Source organism: Condylura cristata, unplaced genomic scaffold, assembly GCF_000260355.1.
Source record: "Condylura cristata isolate star-nosed mole 26May11 unplaced genomic scaffold, ConCri1.0 scaffold00025, whole genome shotgun sequence".
NCBI classification, from domain to species: Eukaryota; Metazoa; Chordata; class Mammalia; order Eulipotyphla; family Talpidae; genus Condylura; species Condylura cristata.
In genome coordinates this window covers 15,737,292-15,761,201 of record NW_004567126.1, presented here as the reverse complement: position 1 = coordinate 15,761,201, position 23,910 = coordinate 15,737,292, and the positions used below count along the sequence as shown (strand labels likewise).

General features: G+C 51.7%; 1 protein-coding gene across 12 annotated transcripts in view; it reads left to right on the top strand.

Moving 5' to 3' along the window:
- GRAMD1B (GRAM domain containing 1B) overlaps positions 1 to 23,910 on the top strand; it is a 220,109-nt gene that overhangs the window by 168,438 nt on the left and 27,761 nt on the right. For 6 of the 12 annotated variants that reach the window (XM_012729626.1, XM_012729624.1, XM_012729630.1 and 3 more), the window contains 3 exons: positions 10,368 to 10,578; positions 11,318 to 11,338; positions 15,800 to 15,820. In XM_012729626.1, the coding sequence (XP_012585080.1) occupies positions 10,368 to 10,578; positions 11,318 to 11,338; positions 15,800 to 15,820 (253 nt within the window). Of the gene's footprint in view, positions 1 to 10,367; positions 10,579 to 11,317; positions 11,339 to 15,799; positions 15,821 to 21,245; positions 21,845 to 23,910 lie in introns of those variants that run through there. The other 6 variants (XM_012729625.1, XM_012729622.1, XM_012729623.1 and 3 more) reach the window with 2 other exon arrangements.

Below are 23,910 nucleotides of genomic sequence, written 5' to 3'. Positions count from 1 at the left end.
CAAAGCAGCAAAGATCATATTTTGACAGATCCAGAAATCAGAATAAGAAGCTGCAGGCTGGTGGTACAGGGAAGCAGGTCTGGAACAGGCTCAAAGTGGCTGAACAAGGCCTTAAATGGAGCTCATTCCTTTGCTCATGTGATACATACCTGCGACCCCTGTGTGTGCGTCAATGTGCTACTGGGAAAACCACCCCAGGGATTGTTCGTGCTAGAGATAAACTACTCCAGCAACAACAGAACCGGGACAAGTTCAGCTCCTGAACTTGCACCTAAATATGATGATGATTACCTGGAGTTAGGGATGTCCTAGATGGAATGCTAGGTAAGGGAACATAGGTGCTTTGATGCCCAGGTTAAAATTCAAAATTCTGGAGAGAGACCAACAGGTCTCATATCCTGGGACGTGCATGTCCATAGGGTGTTCAAGGTACAGGAAGGCCTAAGGAGGCTGGGGTAGAGGGAGAGAGTGGTCTGAGTTGAGGGACCAGTTCCAGGGTTTGAATTGCAAAAGGAATTGTTGTACTGGTCATCATTGAGTACATCTCCTCAGGGCTATGAATCTCTCCTTCCAGAGGTTAGGAACAGGAAATAGAGTGGACTTGGTGTGAACCATGAGCCCCAAGGATAAAACCTATCATGTCTGACTTCCCCTGGGTTCGGAAGACTTCCAGCACTTTCATTTTCAAGGCTGTCATCATTTGTGCCTCTTCAGATTGTCCATAGAGATAACGCGAACTTGGGCTTCTCCCTGAGCGCTGCAGGACCCACACAAACTTACTTTGTTTTTGGAGGAAGGGGGAAAAGTGGGTCAGGCTGTTTGGGCATTTCAGGCATGGACTCCTGGTTCTATTGCAGGCCCCGGTCTCCATGGAAATGAAAAATAGTGTTTGTCATGCCTGTTCCTGGATTGAATTCCAAACTCTGGGCAGAACAGAAGCTGCAGGAAAGCCAGGGAGTGGGGGAGCAGGATGGAGGGGTGCTCCCATATTATGGTGAGGGGGAACCTTTCTTGGGCTCAAGCAGAAAAGGTCTGCATCTACTGCCCAGTCACCAACCCTCTGGCCACCCATCACCCCTCTGGTCCGAGAATACCAGGAGAAGGCCCCCCCACACACACAAGTCTGCTTTCCTCTGCTTGTACAAAGACTCCCCATGGACCTCGCCTGCTTTTTGATTGGCCTGTTCATACATTCGTCACCGACTGAGGTCACCTGTAGGACTTTCCCCACATCAAATAATTCCTTGCAGGGTTAAATAGATCCCCAGTGAGACCAAAGTTAGGTATTAAATTAGTTGGCTGTAAATGTTTTCAAATGGCTCTTTAGCCTTTCGTCCCCCCCCTTTTTTTTTTATTTTTAATATTTCCATTGATACTTCAAGATAGGAGAGGAGAAAGACAGGGTAAGTGGAGCGTGTTGGCCATAGAAGGTGCTCTGAAGTATCACAGTAGCTCCAGAGATGGGCCAGCAAGGGACAGAGTATAGAGAGTGGGGCCAGGGCTGGTGTGGACACTGTGAGCCAGTGTTTGGTTGAGTGGCCAGTTGTGAGTCTGCGAATTGTCAAGCTTTGCTAGCCATGAGCCAGTGGCTTGACCTGGCAACGGCTGGCTTCTACCTGCTTGGTTCCAAATGTCAGACACAACCTGTTCCTGAATACCTTGTACGTTTCATTCAAAGGGGCTATTTGTAAAACCCCCAGGGAATTTCAGCAAGTTCCCCAAACAGAGAAGGGAACAGAGTGTTCTTCTCTCAAAATCTTGTTCTTGCAGCAGTCGAGGGAGGTCCCTTCTGTGTCAGGCCTGACAGCTGCATTGTATCAGCTGTGATAAGGGAGAAAGGCCTTCTTCCCGAGCTGGCTCCTTTGCCACCCCTTGCTAAAACACCAGGCTGTTAAACACAGGCCAAAGTGTGTGGCGCCCGGGCCAGGCTGTGACTCCACTTTAGCGTAAGTTGGGAGGAGAACCTCTAGCTGTAGAAATAACAGCAGGGGTTAAGTATCTCTCTTCAAAGCTATGGGGGGGGGGGCCCTTTCCTCACCCAGGTAGTCACAGCTTGACACAGCTGGAGTCCTCCCTTGGAGAAGGCATTGGAACTGATGGCAGGTGTAGAGTCCAAGAGGTAGACGCACAAAGAATGGGTTCTGTACCTAGTCATCCTTTCAAACCCCCACCCCATCCACTACCCTAAGAAACCTTGTGTGCACTGAACTGTCCACTGCTGAGTGCCCCTGGCAGGGCATTAGGGGTCAGACTGCCTCTTCACCCCTCAGTGAGCTATCTCTCTGGACAGGCTCCATCCTTCGCAGAGAGTGCACAGGCCTGGGGGAGTCGGCTGACTCTCTCTGTACCCTGAGGCTGTGGTTTTGTTTTTTTCATAAGTAAAGGGGGCCAAAACCAGGCGCTCCAGGACCTTATGACAAGGAAACAAGTCTGGGAAGACTTTTTTTTTTTTTTTTTTTAGTTTGTTTTTTTGTTCCTTGGAAGGGAGGTCCAAAGAGAATTGGGGGCCCTGCTCGTGATGTGGGCCATGGTCCTCTTCTGCGCAGCTCTCGGTGGATTTCTCTTTCCTATCTGCTGTGCTCTGCTTTTATGAGGGACAGACACTGCCCCTTAACGAGCAGTGTTGAAAAACAGTTGGCGGGCAGAGCTCCCACCGAAGGCCTCGGCAGGCAGTCTCTACACTGCCTGCAGGTGTTACGCAAATGCACCTGTGGTCTTCCTGTCTGGGACATTTGCACGTGTCTATGGGAAATGCAGAGTGGGGCTTGCTAACTCCTATGGACACTTGCCGTGCTTTTTTAAAGAACTGCGAAAGATTGTTGCTGAAAAACCAGTGATGGTGGGATGAGCAGTATGTATTTGGATAACAGAACTGTCCTCTGTGAGGAATTAGGGAATTTGAGACTTCAAATCAGATTTTGTTTTGTTTTGTTTTTTACTTTTGTTATTATACCTAGTTTTTAAAAATAATATAATAGTTTATTTTTACATCGTTTTGTGCATTTTTCCACCTCAGTTGCATTCCCCGTGGGCTTCCCATCACCAGATCACCCGTGTGCCATCACCGTAGTCCAGTGCATTTCCCTCCCCCCACTGTTCTTGATCCCATTCCCCACTCCACCCCCATAAAATGTCTCTGGTATATGGCTGTTCATTATTATTATTATTATTTTCTCACCTGGTCCATTATACTCCTGCTATGAGTGAAATCATCCGGCATTTTTCCTTTTCTTTCTGGCTTACTTCACTAAGCATGACCTTTCCCAGCTCCATCCATATCACTGCAAAAAGCATGTGCTTATTCTTTTTGGTTGCTGAGTAATTTTCCACTGTGTATATGTACCATCTTTTTTATCCAGCCGTCCACCTTGGGGCATTTGGGTGGTTTCCATGTCTTTCCAATTGTAAATAAAACAACAATAAACATGGGGGTACAGGTATCTTTTTGAATCAGTGTTTTCGTGTCTTTTGGGTAGATACCTAGGAGTGGGATTGCTGGATCGTATGGAAGCTCCATCAAATTGGATTTTTTAACCAGATGCTAACTGAAGTCAGGACGTGGCTGTGGGCGGAGACCCCACTGCTGCTGAGAGTCCCAGCCTCCTCTTGTTCAAACTCAGGTTCTTCTCCACTGGTTTCACCTGTGACAACACAGCTTATGAACTATTCCATCTGCCTGGTAGATCCTGAAAAGCTGGTATACTTAGAGAGGTGTAAGTGGGCACCTGGCCTCTGGCACAAATAGGCACTGATCTCTTCATATATAGGAGGTTGGTCCTGGGTGCAGGGCTCCTCAAATTTGGGAGTGCTTTCGAATTGGCTGAGATGCTTTTTTACAATGTAGATTCTCAGACCTTCTTCTTGGAAATTTTCATTTATTGAGTAGAGGTGAGACTGGGATACTGCACTGTCAGGAAGCACCCCCCTGTGGACAGACCTGATCCCCACTATGGAAAGTGATGCTTGGGAGCATTCAAAGCCTGTCCTCATAAGCTTTTGAAGACAGAATGTGAGGGTATTTAATTCACATTTTACAGCTAGGAATTAAATTGTCTTAATAACCATCGCAGTTCAGTAATACTAAACATTCATTATGTATTAGGCACTGTGCAAAAACATTTAAATTATGTTGTTTCATGTAACACAGCAGAGATAGATATTAGTCTTTCCTTTTTTCTGAAGGGAAATACGAAGTTTAAGAGATGATCACACGAAAGGGGCAGAGCTGGGCCTCAAACTTGGGCCTGCTGCCCACACAGGCAGGCAACTAACCCTGACCACGTATGGCCCAAGCAAGCCCTCAGCAAACAAATGTTTCATTTGAGATGGCCTTTCCAAATTTCTAATTAAATGCTCTATTATGTTGGCGGGCCCTGTGATGTCTCAGGCAGTCTCTATAAAGATTGCCAGGGCCCTGGCTCTGTGGCAGGCGTCCATTTGCTCATCCAGGTCGGGTCAGGACTGGACATAGGGAGACACTGGCCCGTACGCAGAGTGTCCAGGGTGGAGAGCAGGGGTAGAGTTTTAACTGGTTTGAGCAGGATGGTGGTGCACACCATGGCAGGCATATGGCCAAGGAGCAACTACTCCCAAGCCGGTGGGCACGCAGAGCAACACCCCCATATTTTGCAACCTCTGGAGCAGAAATGATTGATTTCTTTGAAGGCAAATAAGTTACCTTGAGTGAGGAACATGGAACATGAAGTAACTTCTGCTTTGCTCAGGGTTCCCAAAAGTGTATGGCTGACCGATCAGGGGACTGGCATGCCGACAAGGGCCACCTGCGCAGGAGCCAAGAAGAGTTGGGGTTGGGCTGCCCTGTGGGGGCTGTTCTGCTGGAGGTGGGAAGTGCTACAAAAAGAGTCATTGCACAGGCCTGAAGAACTATTATCTTCTTCCCCTGGGTCTTTCTTTCTCAAGGACTTCAGCCAGATCAGCCATAGGAAACAGGATCAAACTGTAACATGAGGTAGCGTGGTCAGACTTGAGTAAGTTCTATTTGTTATTGGATGGCCAGGAGAGGTGTGAAATAGGGAAAGACCCTTTGTCAGGAATCTTAAAAACAGGTGGAATGGGAAGGGAGCCCATGACATGTGTAGTTCCCCCTCCCTGCGCCCCCCCCCAGTACTGAGTTCAAAGGCTGGTGGGAGCCCCTTTCCTTGAGGGGAGCTAGTGGTTACAGGAATCTCTTAAGTATATTATGCTTCAAGGACATTTCTTGGAATGCTCACACTTGTGCTCATATGGGTAGGATTTTTGTTTCTGGGGTGGGAACATAATCCTGCCTCCTCCAATCGTCCTTTACCTAACCAGCCACAAGCCCTTCACCTGACTAACTCTTAATTCACTTCTTCAGAACCCAGCTCAGGTGCCATAGTCTCAAAAAGAAGACCCATGTTGGTCTCGCAAGTCTGGGTTGATTGCTTTCCTTTCTTTGCTTTTTCTTCATTGCTCACCTTTAAATGCTAAGCTCTTCCTCCTATAAGCACTTCCCACTCATCACTAGGAACCTGAAAGCCTAATGTCGTGCCAGTTGCTCAGTAAATATGGTAGAAGAACTAGATATGAAGTCCCTTCATATCTAGTTAGACACTTAGCCTCCTGTTTCCTGGTCTTTTTTTTTTTTTTTAAGATTTTTTAATTTATTTATGCATACAGAACTGGGGTGCAGTACAGAAGTGCAGAGGTGGTGAGAGGATTCACCTGAGACAGAGTAGGGAGCAGAACAGGCAGATTGATGAAGTCCACTGCTGAGGGAGCAGCGGGCAGGTCAGGAGAGGCCTCCTGCTGTGCTATGTGATGCCCTGGGCCATGTGGGTCACCTCCAGGGCTGGGGATTGAACTCTCACTGAGGCAGCTGCAACTCTCTTGCTATGCTGTGCTTTAGCCCATTACGCCACCAGGGAGAGCCCTGTTTCCTGGGCTGCTTATATGAAGTCAAGAGTTGGCTATTTTGACTCTGGAATGGGGTCTTAATTAGTTCAGTAGCTCCTTCCCATTCTACAGCAAAGATAAGGTCTTCTTTAGCTTCAACATCCTAGGGTTTTAAAACACAACACAGTGCTGCTACTAGTATAGGTGGCAGGATCTGATTAATAGCACATCGTAGCATTTGAGAGATAGAGATGATGTTAGAGGCCTAGGTTGTGTCCACCCAGGAGGACATCTAAATCTGTAGGAAGATGAGGGTGACTTTTCAAGTGTTTGAAGAATCTGGTAAGTCTAACAGTGACTTTGCCCAGTTAGAGCTGTACTTCTAAGCATCTCGTCTTGAATTGTGAAGCTCAGAATGGAGATGAAACTTAGGTCCTGGGCTAAGGACGATACTTGGGCTAGGTTTTTGAATGTAAATGTAAGTGTTTGGTGGGTGGTCAAAGGGGACAGTGGCATTTTAGAGAGTGAGGGCACGCTCGACTGTCTAGAATGCGTAAGTGTGGTGCAAGGGCCTGTGCATTGGCCACTGGGCAGGTGCACCAAGGTGAATAGCCAGAGGTGGATCTTGGAGTAAGCTCACCCAGGAAACGCTATGGCATAGTTTAGAGTTCAGATTTCTTTCCAAGGGATGGGAAACCATGAGAGCTTTAACCAAAGGAGAAGATGGTCAAGAATGGCAAATTCAGTTTCCAGGAAGGTCACTTTGCCGGAAAGATAAAGAATAGGTGAAAACTGGAGGCAGGTAGTTGACTCCTTCTTTCTTTCTGTTCCATCTTGCTACTTGTCTTTTCTACTGGCTAGTGATGCTGTTGGGTGTTTGGGTCTGAGAACAAATTCTAGTCATCAGATCAGTCTGTGTTTTCAGATTCTGCTGTGCTGCTTTTCCTACTCGCATGCCGTGGATGAGTTACTTAGTCTGTCAATAATTCAGTCTTGTCACCTGAAAAAATAGGACTAATAGAAATACTCATGAATACTTCTGAAATTGGCTGGGAAGATTAGATGAGATTAATGCACCATAAATGCTTGGCATGGTGCCAGGAATGCAAACCTTCACAAACTCTTAGCTAGTTTCATTAATAACAGGCAAGAGGTTTACATTTTAGAGCTGTCATTGCTAAAGCTATGGACTGAAAGCCTTAACTTAGAGATTCAAGTCAGCAGACCCTGCATAGGCCCATCTCTTCCGAGGACCAGGCTAGGCAGGTTGGAGGCGTAAAGGCTGAAGATCCAGGAGCATGTTGATCTTAGCCTCCGCAACAGGCAGAGTGTGTTAAATGCAATTCCATGGCCGAGAAGCAGAAAGGCTCTGGAGAAATTGATGGTGAGATGGGTCTTGAAGGGTGAGCTGGAGTCCAGTAGGTTGATTTGGAGGGAAAGGATTCTTCACACACTCATGTGTAAGTGGTGTGGAATTCTAGAAGGAGGAGAACAATAATGGAGAAAACCAGGGAAAGATATGGAGGACTAGAATCTGGGAACTCTTTAAGAGCATATTAGGAGCAAGAAAGTATTGAAATATAGTTTACATCAAATTACTCCAAAGATTTTGGACTTTCATCTGATACTAGATGAGGCTTATATTTAGACAGATTTGATGGCAAGGATGTGAATGAGAATGAAAGAGGAGAAGGTGATGGGGGAGGCCACGTAGGCCACAGAGGAAGCATGTCAGCAAGAAGCACTGGGAACCTGCACGAGGGCCCTTGGATGGAAAGGAGGAAGGAGCTAAGGAGCTTCTGGAAACAGAATTGTCATTTTCATGGGGTGATGTGGTAGAGACAGGGGTGCATTCAGGCAAGGATTTGAGAATGGGCAGTCAAGGGAGAAGGTGTAAGACCCTGTTCTGTATGTGAGGTGACTGGGAGACTCCATTGGAGGAGACATCACATGTGGAGGGCAGGGCTCAAGCCAACAAGTATGATCAGAACTGAGACAGAGAGAGGAGTCCTCCGCTTCAAGGTATATTTAAAGTTATACAGAACTGGAGAGAATTTGGGCAGGGAAGGACTCGCTCCCCTTTGGGGAATGGCTAATTTTCAGGTGGAGGAGCATGTGGCCAAAGCAGCAAGAAGAACAGAAGAGAGGGGCAAGGAGGAGTTTTTCAAGAGACACACAGATCCCACAATCTTAAAAGCACTGGGGGGAGGGGGGAGGGGTGAGGAGGGAAGTGGCACATGATAGGGTAAGTTGTTTGTTGCCTGATGAAACAAAAACAGTTTTAGTATCCGAGAGTGTCCCTGAAAGGACATGCCTGGGTCCCTAGGGCAGAGGGGACCTCTTGGGCATCTCCATCACAAATTTGACATTGATGGGCTTTGGGAGGCTTGGAGTGAATTTCCTTCAGGTCAGACTTTCTGCCCACAACCCCTTGCTTAAAACTCTCTCAAGGACTAGATTCCAGAGAGTCAGGAAAGGATCTTGGGGAAGCTGTGAGAACTTGAAGACTCTTTTATCACATCATAGCTATGGTCTAAATACAAATTCTTTTATAGGATGGAGCAGAAAGCTGAGTCTTCCTTGTAGTGTCTGATCACACAGGCCTTCCACTTCACTGATCTCTCTCTTTTTTTAAAAATAATATAATAGTTTATTTTTACATCATTTTGTGCATTTTCCCATCTCAGTTGTAATCCCCGTGGGCTTCCCATCACCAAATCACCCATGTGCCATCACCATAGTCCAGTGCATTTCCCTCCCCCCACTGTTTTTGATCCCATTCCCCACTCCACCCCCATAAAATGTCTCTGGTATATAGCTGTTCATTATTATTGTTATTTTCTCGCCTGGCCCATTAACAGTCCTGCTGTGAGTGAAACATTCCAGTATTTTTCCTTTTCTTTCTGGCTTATTTCACTAAGCATGATCTTCTCCAGCTCCATCCATGTGGCTGCAGAAGACATGTGTTTATTCTTTTTGGTTGCTGTGTAATATTCCATTGTGTATATGTACCACATCTTTTTAATCCAGTCATCCACTTTTGGGCATTTGGGCTGTTTCCATGCCTTTCCAACTGTAAATAAGGCAGCAGTAAACATAGGGGTGCAGGTATCTTTTTGAATCAGTGTTGCTGGTCTCTTTTTTTCCGTCTTGTCATCAAGTTCCTTCCACAAATAGGCACAGCCCTCCTCCCTGCTCTCGCTGGTGTGGGCTCTTGGGTTTCATTCTCTTTTTCTCTGCTGAGGATCCCCAGGTAGAAGGTTCTGCTGAAAGGACCTAGTTTTCATTGCAAATGGGTGCAGTGGGACATTTAAAGTGACAGCTGGATCTTCATGCAAATGACAGTGTTCCTGCCTCACACTGGCAGCTGGGAGAGCTGCTGGGTTCTGGGTCCTGGCTATTTCTAGCATCTGACCCTCCTACTTTCTTTCTCCCTGTTGAGGGGTGAGAGGGGCCCTCTATTTTCCTCCCACTCCCCTTGCTTTTTGTGACTTTCCAGCCCTTGCTTTCCTTCCCATCTTCCCTGTTTCTTTCTTAACATTTTTTTCCTCCTCCCTCCTTTCTTTCAGAGAAAAACAAACACCTATTAAACTTATCTGCATTCAGTTTTTCTCTCCTTTTCCTTTCGTTTTCTCTTCTCCTTCTATTCCACTAGGAACACAAGCCAAATAGCAAGCATTTATACAGCTGATAAGGCCCTGGTGTGAGAGCATTTGGTACTGTGGGACAACCAGGTACCGGTTGGAAATGAATTTGGGGCACGTGGCATGTGAGAACGTAAGCTCTGTTCCTCTGTACCCTGGGCAGAGGCAGTGGGAACTGAGATGGTTTACAGGGAAATGACACCGTGTGTGCTGAGTGACAGGTCAAAAGACCTCCGTGACCCAAGGGTTCTGAACTCTCTGCCCTTCATTGGCCTTTACATTAAAAATAGAAATTATATTTGGAAAAATAACAGAGTACGGCACTCGTCATTACTGCCTTGGTGGAGTATTTTAAAACCCACTGAAGTGTAATATGTATGTGAATGCTTTCAAAAGTAGCATTATTGTTTATTTTTAGGGACAAATGTTTCAATCAGTGTAAACATTGGATTTGCAGCTTCTATAAAATGAGCTGATAGTATTAGATGACCTCTAATGAGCTCATCTCATTCAGCTCTTAAATTCAGTTCTTCCTAGACAGTTCTTGGCAAATAAAGAGGCCCTAACAATATTTGCAAAGATAGGCGGATCCCAGACCAACTGATGACTGTCAATTGCCCCCCCCCCTTACCCACTGTAACTTCCCTTCCATTTCACGTTGGCACCACCGCCCTCTCCTGGCCAGCAGCGGTATTACGGTGCAATCAGAAATGGGCCCGTTTCTCCTGGATTCTCCCCAACCCCTGAGCTGGTTCCTGGGGACCCATCTTTGGCCTTCAACCACTGACTGCTTGTCTTTCCTCCTCCTCTCCTCTCTACCCTGCTCCCTCTCTCCATCTGCCCCTGCAGCACTGCCAGTAACTCAAACCGCAGCACGCCGGCCTGCTCCCCCATCCTCCGGAAGCGGTCTCGCTCGCCAACCCCACAGAACCCCGACGGAGACGCCATGGTGGAGAAGGGCTCAGATCACTCCTCGGACAAGTCCCCGTCCACACCCGAGCAGGGTGTGCAACGCAGCTGCTCCTCACAGTCGGGCCGCAGTGGTGGCAAAAATTCCAAGGTGAGCTGGAGCCAGGGACTCTGTGTTAGAGCTAGCTGGCTGCAGGGAAGCAGGCGGTGTGGGGGGCTGTGAGAGAAGAACCCCTTCGTCCAGGGACCAGCCCTAGTGTCCCACAGCTAGTCTTTTATCATGGGGCCTGGGAGGTGAGCAGGAGAGAAGATTAAAATTTTTCGCCTAGTTAAACGTTACCGTCTTGGCTACACACCCTGAGAACCCCTGGGCAGTGTAAAATGATGCAGGGACCTTTGTGTCTCTCTGCAGAACTAGGGAGCCTCACCTATGGACCTTAGAAGAGGGATGTTCTGGGGATCCGTAGGGGGTCATTCCTTTAGTCCTGACACTTTTCTCAAATTTGGGGTAGAAAGCAACATTATTTGGGACAACTACCATACCAGGAAGAGTCTTCAGGGAATTTTCCACCATGCTGCTTTAGCCTCAGACCTGGCCATCAGCTTAGCTTTGGTTCTAACCCCATGGTACTCATCCGGCCAAGAGGACAGCGACGGGGCCTGGCCATCCTTCCCAAGTGTGTCTGCACACGTCCCCTGTCAGCCCTTTGGGACAGCCCTAGAGGTTGCCTCTACGAGCTTCCCTTCCCTGCTGGACTCATGAGGCTGGGAGGGGGAGGGCTGGACTGGTGGGGGACCCTGTGTCCCACCTGAATTTGTCTTTTTGATTTCTTGTTCTTCCTCTTCTTCCCCACCGTTTCCCAAATACTTCTTTGCATGCATGGTCTTAGTCTCACAAGCGCCTCTCAAAAGTAAGCCATCTTTTGTCTTTGGTCTTCCCTCAGTGTTGACTTGTCTGCAGTGCTCTGCCCCCCCTTCCCCAGCCCCCGGCCCCCCCCGCCCCTCTGGCCCCTGTCCTGCTTGGCCCCTTTCCCAGGGGGCCGACCTTCGCACTGCCCCCGGCAGGCTGGCTTGAAGTCACCGAGGGACCATTCCCACTGCAGTCTGAGGACAGACGTGCCCCTCTGCTCCACCCCCATGTCTCTGCCTGCTCCCCGAACTCCCTCAGGCTGGGAATCTATTCCCTCCTACAAGGTGCCTTCTAGAAGCAGTGCCCTGCCAGGGGTTCCTTTCATTCCTTTGGAGAAGGAGGCCCCAACAGGTCTGGCTGCATGTCTTGATACCCTCTTACACCTGCTTTAGTGGGTGATTCCTGGTTTCCCAGTGAACTGACCGGGGTTATAAATCCCTTTGAGTTGAGCTTTCTGTTGTAGAGTGGCCGCAGGCGCTCTACTTGGCCTCGCCTGGAGCAGCTATGACTGGGCACCCCTTACTGCTTCACCCCTATCCAACCCTGGGGAGGGTGCTCCTGGTTCTTAGAATCCTGGATAGGGATCAGTGGGACATGTTCTCCCAGAGGCATGATGCGCCAGCACTCCACTAGAGGGGTATGTGGACAGTAACCCCTGCCGGGCCCTGCAGAGATGCGGCCAGGTCAGGGAGGCAGTGCACATCTGCCCCCAGGACTTCAGATGTCTGAGGACCGTCTGCAGAAAGCTGAGAGTGAGCAATAGGGATTGTAGACCAGCAAGGCTCAGGAAATAATACCCACGGGGATGGGGGTGGATGTAGCCTGAAGAAGAGAAAGCTGAGGGATGACTTAATAATAGTCTCAGGCTTCTAAGTGTTTGGAGGAGGAGGAGGGTGAACAGCTGTTCTCTTTCCTGAGGGAAGAACCTGAGGCTCTAGGGCTAATTCTCTAGTCTGTGACCTTCAGGCTCAGAGATTTTGAGCCACTGTTTCTGGCTGTTGAGGAAGCCACAGGAATCCTTTGTGGCTTGAGGTCCTTGGTGGGTGCAGGCAGGCCTGGAGTGGAAGGTTTGAGAGGACCCTGCCAGGCCTCCTGAGCCCCTCACACACCTCTGGCTGGAGGCGGGGTCTTGAGGTGAGTTCTCTCTGCTTCTGCCATGGTCTGGAATGCTTTTGTACTGGAAGGCAAAGCTCTCGGCTTCCCTCACCTTCTTACCCAGGTCCTGCGAGGCTTTCAGTGGGAGAGCAGTAGAGTTCTGATTGCACAAATGCAACGGGGCTTCCTCATTCCCTGTCTGGCAACCCGCTCCTAGAGAAGGTGACCTCACATTTTTATCAGCCAGAGAGCGACGGTGGTCAGGGCTCCCACACTTTCAGTCTCCTCTTCTCTGGGCCTTTTCCTCATATGTTCATTTGTAGCGACTGGTCTAGGTGACCTTAGATCCCTCTCCTGTGCACCTGTAGCAGGAGCTTTGGGCTGGGGGGGGGGGGGAGGGAGAGGCTTGTTTCCACTTCCCAGGAGCCCTTGAGCTGAAGGCACCCAACTTCCATGCTGCATTGATGGCATATGGCCACCAGAGGGAGCCAGTAGCTATTTCCTGTCCCACCAGCTCCTCATTTACCAGGGCCTCACTTACCAGGGCCTCACCTATCAGGGCCTCTGCGCCCACACCCGATCTGCTCAGGCAGAGACCCTTGGCTCTGCGGCTCTGACTTCCCTTTCCCCTAGACATGTCCCATTTTCCAATCCTAATATGTGTGGTTTTCTTTCCAGTACGACAGACTAAAGCTGATCATAGTAAGAAGTTGCTTTTTACACCTACTTCATGTGGACTCCTCTCAGCCCCTCCTCTGCCCACCTTTCCCTCTCCCAAAACCCCTTGCACTGGGAGATGTTTTTAGGAGACTTGGGTCTGTTTCCAGGGGCCTTGCCTTCCTTTAGGTGCTCGCTCTTCACACCTCTTCTGGCAGCCAATAGAAGCCTGTTCTGCTTCAGTCCCTGCCCCTATAGGTCCGCCTTTGGGGTGGTTTTCCTCCAAAATCTCCTAAACCAAATCCATTTATAACTTCTCAGCAAACCCTGCAGTCCCATGCCCTAGTTCTGTTCTTTCCTTGCTGCTGGGTCTCTTCACAGAAGGGGTGTTTCAGCATAGGGTAGCTTTGCTCCCACGGAGGCCAGCCGTGGCCCTCTGGCTCCCCTGTGCTCCTGAGTGGGGCTCTTACTGTCAGGCAGCTCCTTCAGGACTCACTCAAGGGGATGCAGAGCCATGAGGGTCAGATTTACCTCTAAGACACCAGGCAGAGTTCTGGACTCACACCCACAGTAGTTAATTTACAGCCCTGTGGATTTGGCTGGAGGGCATGGCCCTGCCTGAGACAGCTGGTTAGGGGTAGAGTCCCACACTGAGGCACAGCAGTCTCGGCCCCTGATGGTGTACTTCACATCTCCTTTCAGTCCTTGACGATATTCTGGTCTGCCATTTACAGACACACCAACCTGTCACTAAGCTAGTTGGAGACAGTGGTGGAGGAGGAGGGGTTCCCTGGTTGGGGCTCTCTATAGTGGGGAATCGCTTTGCCCCAGATTCAGAAAGGACGAGCACACGTGTCCGTACATGGCACTGGTGTTTGCTGGAGGCAGGTGGTAGGGGTCACTCTGCAGAGCAATCATGGTGGCTTGTGGGTTCCCCCTCCAGCCCACCTTGTTATTGCTGCCTCCTGCACCTGACATGCAGGCCAAAGGGGCGAGCAGCATGGGGCCGGGGACAGTTTTCTCGGCTGTGAAGCAGGTGTCCTGGCTTGGGTTTCTTGACATGTGGGTAGCCCTGGGTTAGTTAGGGCTGGCAGGCCCCGGAGCACCCACCCTTGGGCTCTGTGCTCTCCAAGTCAGGACCCACTATGGAAGCCATCCCATGTGCTGATGAGGGCAGCCTCCTGGCCCCACCCACTCACCTGCAGATGTGGGGAGCCTTAACATACAGACATGCACACGGGCTTGTCGGTCCTGGGTGCAGGATTCCCACACACAGTTGCTCTGTGCTGTTCATCACAGCAGTGAAACTGTTGGCTTTGAGTATTTGGATGGAGCTCCTTTAACTACTAAGACCTCTCAGTTGGAGAAGAAGAGGCTGTGGTGGGATTATGTGACTTCTGGTTGGTAACAAGCTTGCTACAAATTGATCCAGGGTCTTGCAGAGGGACATGGAGAACCTGCCTTGTCAGGTTCTCCCCCCACCCCCTCTCCCAGCTGTATTCTGGCCAGTAAGATTGGGTGTGAGGTGACTCGAACCCCCTCCCTCCCATGCTGGCTCCCCTCTTTCCACACCTTTCCCCTTGGCTGAAAGGTTGGAGGTCTGCAGGTGAGCAGTCTTTCCTCCCCATCGGCACCTGCTCTCCATCCTGCCCACTTCCCTCCTGAGTTGAGGCCCTGAGCCCACTTGCTGGGTACAGTCCGCTAACGAGCACAAGAACCAGCCCTCTGCTGCAGGTTGGTGCTGACCTGCAGGCAGTTTCCTTCTACCCAGTGGATCCACCGACTTACTGACACCCTTGACAGTGCTTCAAACAGGAAATGCCCAGCCCCAGTCTAGGCCTGTTGGATCAGCACCTCAGGGGATAAGGACTAGGCAGGAACGAGAGAGAGAATGTGGGTGCGGACGTGTATACTTGCAAGAGGGCTTGTCTAGCTTCCATGTGCCATATGCCTAAGGAACTCCTGGTCGCAGAGATCAGTCTTAGCTCTCCCTGTCCCCCCGAAATGTCTTCAGTTGCCATGAAGATGCGCCACCTCAGCCCAGGGCTGCGAATGCAGGATCCTGGGGCCGGGTGGATCCGCTGCTGAGGCCAGCAGGTAGCAGGCAGGGTCTGCAGCAGAAGCAGTCAACCTCTGCCCCTCACACTGAGCTCAGCAGGCATCAGACCGCTGTTGGGCACGAGGAGGGGTTTACTTGCCTACTGGCTGAGCGCACAGGTGGAGGGAGTCTCGGGGCCAGGCCTATCTTCCCCTCCACCGAAGTTCCTGTCCTGCCTTCTACAGGGGGATGGGCGTGGAAGGGGAGGCTCGCTCATCTCCACGCCCTCGCTTCTAGTCAGGGCCCATTGGGGACTGGGGCTTGGATGCCTGCAGTGCATCCTCACCCCATCAGAAGAACTTGTGATGGGGCTCCGTCCCACTCCCTCCAGTGGAGCCGTAGCCGGGGCTGTGCTGCCTGCCACCCGACCCACTGACCGACCGCGGGGGGCTTGCAGCATGGGCTGCTCCCCGGGCCTCCTTTCTGGATCTGTCTTGAGAAAGGAGGACCCCTCCTGAGCAGCAAGGTGGGGAGCATTAGCTGCGTTTGGATTCCTCCCTGCCCGCCCTCTGCTGTCTGTGTCACTCCCCTCTGGAGCCAAGAACATTCTGGCCCTCCCCATCAGCTCGTCCCTGACTAATTTTACCTTCTTTTTTTATTTTGTTCTTGCAGAAAAGCCAGAGTTGGTATAATGTAAGTATCCCTGTTTCTCTTCTTGCTGGGTAGCTGGGTGGGGAAAAGGAAGTGGGTTGGGGTGGGGAGAGCGGTGAAGAGGAATTTGGTTCCTTTGTGGGCCTGAGCAGATGGAGACAGCACTTTCCCCCCAAGTCCAGAGCAGTGCTTTCCCTCTGGTGAGGGAGAGTTTGATCAGGGAGACCGGGCCCAGTTTTTCTTCCCCAAGACATCGGGGCGAGGGTCCTCCAGTTGTGACTGAGGAGACGAGAAGGGGGAGCATCCCAAGGCCAGGCAATCCAGGACTAGGACACCCCTCAGGACTGTGGTTAAGAACAGGTTTCCTTTTCTTAAATAAGACATCTTAGGGAAATGCTGTCATAAAAGTGTCTCCCATTAGGAGGGGGACTGAAACAAAATTGGAGCATGAAACGAAATTGGAGCCAGCCACCCCTACCTAGACACAGTGGTGTGGGATAAACAGCCCCTGCCAGGGCCGCACGGACTTTCCCCATGAGTAGCGGCTGATATCAGCCGCCTGGGCCTGTTGCTTGGACTCTCCCCTCTGGGACAGCCACTGTGGAGACCAGCGCTTCCCAGGCCAGGCCCTGCCAGCCTTCGCTTTCCCGCCATTTCTCACCCTGACTCCAGAGCCCAGGGGGTGCAGTCCTCATCTTCCCTGAGCATCCGGCTCTCCTTTAGGGGGAGAGGTGGGCATGGAGAAGGTGGCTGTTTGTGACAGAGTTGTGGAGGACTCTGGTGAGGGGGTCAGTGTGTGGGGGGAGCCTTGGATCAGAATCACTTGCGAGTGTGCTGGGTGGGTGGGCAGGGTTCCCTCATGGCTCATGATTCCCCAAAGTCAAGCCCTTCCAAGGAGCCCTGTGTGCCCCCCCCACACCCCGCCTGTACCGGTGGGCACTGCGGATTGAGTGCCCACGGGGCTTTTCTGGCAGTTCACCCCAGCCCTCACCTCAGCCTTTTGTTTCCTTTTCCTCGTTTTTCCTTTCTCTGAACCTCCCTTTCCTCTCTGGCGCCCTCCACCCCACTCTGTCTTTCCTCTCTGTCTCTGATTTCTCCTCATTGGCTTTCTTATCTCTCCAACTGGACCAAGTTTTACTTTCTCAAACTTCCTGGCTGTTCTCGCATCCTTCCTTTCCCGTTTCTTCTCCCTCACTTGGCACGCAGCAAGGTGACAGGCTAGAGAACGATGCTGCTCCTGGGCTGCAGAGTGGGGTGCTCCTGTGGCCAGCGGGGCACCCAGACGTCGGGTTCAGGTGCCCACAAGTGGGAGACAGTGGAGGGGCAGGCACAGCCTCTGTGGGCTCTGGACAGTCTGTAAACACACATCCGGGCTTTTCCGGCAGCTCACCCTCGATTAAGCCCACCTCTCTCCGTCTCCCGGAATGAATTACAGGAGCACTGATGACTGTCCACTCAGCACAAATCACAGACTCACGAAGGCCAGGGACACAAAGGGAATCTAGGCCGAGTGTGTCTTGGGATACCCGACTCCCCTCTTCTGGACTCCTGCTCTCACTACTGTTCTTGGGAAGCTCTGAGCTACCAGACATGGGGAGCCATCCACACATGTCTTCTGCTGCTTCCCGACCCGCTGTCCAGGGAGATGCCTCCTTGTGTCCCTCCATGGCCTGGGAGGTTTTTGAGGTGCCCCTTACCTGCTCCCGTTGCTTGACCTGGTTTCAGTTTTCCTTTGGTTGCCTTGGGTGTGGGTTGCCCTATCTTGGGTGGGAGTCAACCTTCCAGAAGGAGATTCTCTTTAGCTCTGCCAGCAATGCCTTTTATCAGCTCTCCCATCACTAGTGGTTCTGCTGCTTGGGGTTCCATCCTTGCCCTGGAAGTTCCTTCAATAGGCGAAACCCAGGGACATTGAGGATCCCCAGCCCATCGTACAGAAACATCTGACAGGTTCAGGGAAGCCCAGTCAGTGAGTCTCCTGGGTCTGGTCTGAGTGGAGGCTCACCCAGCACCTCTCTGCCTGCCCACAGCCTCCTCAGCTGCCTCTCCCTTGTAGAAGAAACAGCATTTTAGTTCTCATTTAGCCAGGGAGGGGCTGTTGGTATAATGACAGGCCACTGTGATCTAAAGCATCAGTCCTTAGGGTGGGGATGGTAGGGGGGAAGGCCAGAGCTAAGGGGCCCATGAGATGTGGGAGCTTCTTTCTCTAGCCAATACTGTTTAAGATCAAAGTGGTGTTTTTTGTTTTTGTTTTTAAGATTTAATTTATGCATACAGAACTGGGGTACAGGCCAGAGGTGCAGGGGCGGTGAAAGGATTCACCAGAGACAGAGTGGGGAGCAGAACAGGTCGACTGACAAAGTACACTGCTGAGGGGAGCAACGGGTGGGTCAGGAGAGGTCTGCCGCACCATGTGGTCACCTCCAGGGCAGGCAGAGATCTAATTCATGCAGAAGTAGGTCTTATTGCTGTGCTTTAGCCCACTGCGCCACCAGGGAGGGCCCTAGATCAAAGTGGTTTTAAGGTCATCGACAGGCACCCCAAGTGCCCCCCAGGGTGTTTGTGTCATCCCCCCTTAGCCTTGCCCCCACTTGACAGTTTTATTCATCAAGGACCCCAGCTTGGAAGGTGCAGCCCCAGTAGACCTGAAATGGAGGCTTAAGCAGAATCAGGGGCCTTGGCTTCACTAATGGCTGCTTTGGGGGTGTGCTTGACACAGTCTGCCCCCTAAAAACACCCCTGCTCTGAGGTAGTACATTTGCATCTGGATGAAGCTCAGGGTGGTAGAAGTCTGGTGCCTCAGGTGAGCAGCGGTACTGTCTGTGTTTACCTACCCCTTTCCTGGGGGCTCCGTCTCCATAGAAACGCAGGGAAGGAGTGTTTCTGAGGTCAGAGGGCAGGAGCCCTGACCCTGGCAGCTGCCAGAGGCTTCATACTGGAGTTAATCAGTGCTGGTTAGGGATGGTGGCTGGCCCTTTGATGCCAGTCCTGTGACATGATAAGCGGGTCTGACTGGCGTAAGGTTGAGAGCAAGATAGCAAAGCATTGTGGGAAAGGAATCCAGGATTTAAGGGTCAGTAAAGAATGTAGCAGTGTCGACAACCAGGAAGCCTGTATGTCTTTCCTGGGGCTGACTGTCCGTCTCCCCTCTTGTAGTTACCTATTAGCTTACTGACTTCCAGAGACCACTCTTGGGATAACCACGCTTAACTTTCTTAAGAGTAGTCCCTTCTCTCCAGAAAAAAACCCCGCTGCCAAGCGCACTCCTTTTTCTGTTACCCTGTCTTTGCCCAGCTGCCCCCCACCATGTCCATAGTCTCCATAGCTCCCAACTGGCTCCTCTTTGACCAGATTTGTTTGGAGAGCAAGGGTGTCCTATGAGGGTCTTAATTGTTTTCATCTTAGGTAAAGCTAATACTCCAACAAAATCCCGCTGTTAACTCCTGGGCTCCTCTACCCCAGCCAACCCCCCCAACCCCATGCCACCTCCCAGCCCCGTTGTATCCAGGGAGGGAGTACCACTTGGTCCCAGCTCCCATTGTTTGCCATAGAGTTAATGTTTAGCTCAGGGCCAATTCTCTCTCCTCTCGGGGTGGAAGCTGTCTACTTGCCCTGCCCTGTCCTGCCCAGCCCTGCCCAGCTCTGCCCTGCCCAGCCTAGCTTAAGTCCAGTCTCTGGAGACAAAGGCTGAGCGCGGAGACTCATCTCCCAGGGGTTATCTCTGCATGTTTCCTGTCTCTACCCCACCTCACAACAGCACACACAGCTCACAACAATGCTCGAGTGTCTCCAGGGAATTGCCGTAACCGTCAGCCCACCTGGTCTGAACATGGCCTGAGAGAGCATCCTGCGGATGATGGAAGGGATTAGGCGTTCCTCTCCTGCTCCACCGCGGAGGGTGGCGCTGACAGTGCCCAGGAGCAGAGAGACTCAGATGTGTGTGGAGGGCAGAGTGTTGGCCGGGACTGGGCCCCTCAGAAACCATGGCCCTAGAACTGGGGACCTGTGGGGGTGTGTACACCTCAGAGCTGCCTGAAAAGGAACATTTTGAGAGACAGCTAAGAAATGCATGTGCTGGGTCAGTGAGGTCTTGAGACGCTGATATTTTAAACAATTGCTGCACAGTGCTGGAGGTGAAAGGAGTCAGCACAGTCATCGCTCTGACACATGACAAGTGGAGGCCCTGGCTGGGTCCGGGGTGTGTGCACTGGGGGCTGTAGGATGTGGTGTCATCTCCGGCTTTACCCAGTCTGCTCAACCGGTGTGTCCAAGGCTTTGTGATCTTTGGTTGAGGAGTCAGGAATCCACATTTCCGTGCATTGGCTAGGTCACACTTAAATACACTGGCGTTTGAGTGAGTAAGTCGCTGAGACTCCTAGAACAAAGCACCATTTGTCATCCTGGGCACACTTGTGACCCTTCTGACAAGGTGGACATTGCTGGGGCAGGGGGCGGGGGGTGGGATTTGATGTCACACTTGTTTTGAGCATCTGACTTTTTCTGAGTCTAAATCTTCTCAGCCCCAGTGCTGTCTAATCCATAATCCCTGGCATCCTGTCTGGAGCCCTTCTGGCCCTCAAAACTTCCCCCCACTGCCCCCAGAGCCCAGGTGCCCTGCATTTGCCTGTCTGCTTTTCACCTGGGGCAGGATCTGCTGCCCTTACGTCAAGAATAGGTGAGACCCGGTGAAAGGCCTGAGTGGCTGCCTGGGAGCCTGATCTGCCTGATCCGCCTGCTGCCAGTGCTAAGAGGCAGGACAGGAGGCCTGGAAAGAGAGGAAACAGACCCCAGAGCTGTGGACCTGACCATCGCCAGCCCATCTGCCCAACTTCTCCCCATGGCCGGCCATGATATAGAAGAGATCAGATCGTTGAAATTTCCAAATCTTGTGCTTCTGCTTCTTGTGGGGGGAAACGGTGGGTGGATGGGTCTGTGAGAGGAGAGTGTGTCTCCAAGAAGCCCCAGGCTGTTTGGTTCTCAAATTTCAGATTTCATCAGAACTGCAGTGACCCTGGCACCTCCTCCTCCCCTCCCCCACTGGGAGCTCTGGCCAACTCCTTTCCACTGCAGGAAACATCTGCTGGGGAGGCCAGGCAAGCCGAGCCCTGGGGTTACTGGAGGACGTTGGCCTGTACCATCACCCAGATCCTGTAACTTGAAGCATGTGTAGGGCTCTGGCCCTCGCTGCCCACCCACCCGCCTCCCTCCCTCTTTACCTCCCTCCCACTGCAGGCACTAACAAAGAGAGTTGTTGCTGGTCAGCCAAGAGGAGCATGGTCTGGGGGAGAGGGGTGTGTGAGCAGTGGGGGTGAGAGCAGGCCCTGTTTCCCTAGCCAGGGGTGGCCGTTCGCCTGGGCGCGGGCTGTGAGTCATCGCCATCAGATCCCGCCCAGAGTGATTGCACATTGAACCGGGCTGCCTGATGGAACGGGCCAGACAGAACCAGGAGCTGGGCGCTTGTCCTCTCCGGTCTGCAGAGTGTGAGTAACTAGTGGGGCAGACTCAGTGTGGCTGTGGCGTCATCGTGCAACTTGCCCATCACAGGGCCTGTCGTTCAGAGCCTTCAGCTGTCCACTTGTGTCCTCTGACCTCAGCTGGCCTCTTGGAGTCACCGTCCACCTGGACCCAGGAGGAGGGGCTTCCCCACGTCTCCTCTGGGTCATCCTCAGCTGGAAGGCCAATCACAGTGTGGGAGCCAAGTAGAACAAAGCAGGAGCCAGCCAGAGGCTGGACAGCCTGTCCCAAGAACCATGCTGACCACACCCTCCCACTCGTGAAGTTTTTGAACGGAACAGAACTTCAGGAGAGAGAAGGAGGCTGGGCAGAGCTGCATAGACCCCCTGAGAAGCCCGTGCTCTGTGTGCAGGCCTGGCGAGAACAGCTGTGGGGAGAAGAGGGAACCGGGCTAGAGCCTGGGGAGCAATGGAATCTTTGACCGAATCAGGGGTCCTCTGCACCCTCGGCCTGGAACAAGACAGTCAGCCGTTGCTGTGGTACCTGCAGCAGCTTACGGATGTACCTGCTGGTGCGGAGCTCTATTGCTGTTGTGGATCTGAGGAAATCCCAGCCGTGAGTGTGACCTCATCTCTGTCAGGCCCATGGGACAAGTTCTGTGCACCTTTTGTCATTCCCCTCGTGGCCCTGTACCTGAGGGCTCCAGCATTCACCATCCTTAAGCCAAAGTGCTTTTGGCTATTTAGAAATAGGTGAGCCAGGCCTCACCTTCAGAGGAGACTGCTTTAAGAGCAAGGGGCTGGGAGGGAGAGTCCTGGTCTGTCAGGGGGATGTGTGGCAGGAAGGCTGGCCTGCTCGCCACATCGGCAGCCAGGGAGAATCCCCTTTCATTTGCAAGCCTGGATAAGGAGCCCCTCTGCCCAGAACAGTCCTTGTCCAAAGAGGTGACTTCAGAGTTCAGAGTTGGGTTTGTATCCATCTCTCCCTGGACACAGTCTCATTCCAAAGAGAGGAGCGACTCCCTTGATCTTGCCCTGCTCTGGCCATCGTGGCCACACTCCCAGCACGTCCACCTCTGTAGTTGCTGAATTCCCTTAGGACATAAGAAACAAGGTCGAGGGAGGTGTGGAAATACCCTTAGACATAGGAGGACTTCTGGCTTCAGGTAACTCAGACGTCTGGATGTCTGGTGTCATCTGAAAGGAGTTTGGGGGCCCACGGTGGGCTGATGCTGGGTACTGGAACTTTATTTTAAAGACCTACTGGGGCACAGGAAGGCTAGTAGGGGCCCAGAGTTCATGAACATCTCCCTGTTCTGCTGGAGCCACAAGCTGTTCCCCTCTTGACACAAGGACCCTGAGCTGATACAGAGCATCACTCAGATCCAGAGCCCTAGGGTGCTCTGCCTGGCTGGGGTTTGCCTCTGCCACTTAACTGTAACCATGAGCTGGCAACAGTTGCTTCACCCTTGCCTCAACTGCCTCATACGTAAAATGAGATACTCAAAACAACATTATGGGCAGGTAAAAGGACAGGTGTGAGGAGTGTGTGACCGTGTGGAGCTGGTGAGGACGCCTTCCATTCTGGCTTCACTGTAGCTCCGCATATTAAGTTGGATGAAACCAAGGACTCACAGATGATTGCGTAGCCAAGCTAGGTGTTCACTGTGTTCTGAGAGGCCAGGGGGGCCACTTAGGTGGGCTATCTGCTCAAAATGCGGCTCGGGGGAATAGTTCTGAGGTCTTTTCTAGCCACAGGAGTCATGGATTGGGCTGGCTTCCAGGTATTTACTGCCAGTGACCCTGCTCCTTGGTTCAGACATGAAGCAGGTGATTCATGAATCTGCAGTTCTGCAACATAGCATTATTTGGGGGAAGGTAGCCAGCTGTCCACTATTCCAGGTAGCCCTCTTTAATAGGCCAAAGCAAACACCAACAGTTCTGGTAACCTACAGAGATCTGAAAACATTCCCTCCTCACTCCTCCTCTTCTGCTGTCTTTCTCCCTGTCTCTCTTTCTTTCATTCTCTCCTTTTCAAGAAAATGACCTCAACTAAAGTCAGGCCATTTTTCTCTCCCCCAACTTCCTTGCTCAAAAGCCACCAGCCACCTAGCTCAGGTAGTCTGGAAAAGCTGCCCATGTAGACAGCCTCAGCCTGGGCTTCCCCATGGTTTTGCAGAAAGCCAGAATGTACAGGCCAAAGCTTACTCTGTCATCACCGCAGCTGTTGGCCAGCCAGTTCCCATGGAAGTGGGAGAGAAAGTGCAAGCGGCCAGGACCCAGGTATCACCATAGCCAGGGCCGCGGGTCTGCAGGCCAGACCCTGACAATCGCACGCTAACGGGCCACCTGGGCGGAGGCAGTGCTGTCTGCTGTGGTCCATGTCCTCGGCTTGTGCACTTGTCGGCTTGTTTCACTCCATCCATCATGGGTTTGGAAGATGTAAACTGAGAAAGGGCCGGAGCCCTGTCTGTTTGGCCCGCTCTGGGATTCCAGGCAGTTTGGGAGTGTGAGTTCATTCACCCCGAGGACTCCAAAAGCTCAGTGGGCAGAGCGGTATCTGGAGGCCCAAGTTCTTGTGGGAGGTGAGCACAGGACCAGGGGCTGACCGAGACATCCGCTGCTGACCCGCCGGAGGACCTCGGGCAGGGACTTTTTTTGGCCTTAATTTCCTTGTCTAAT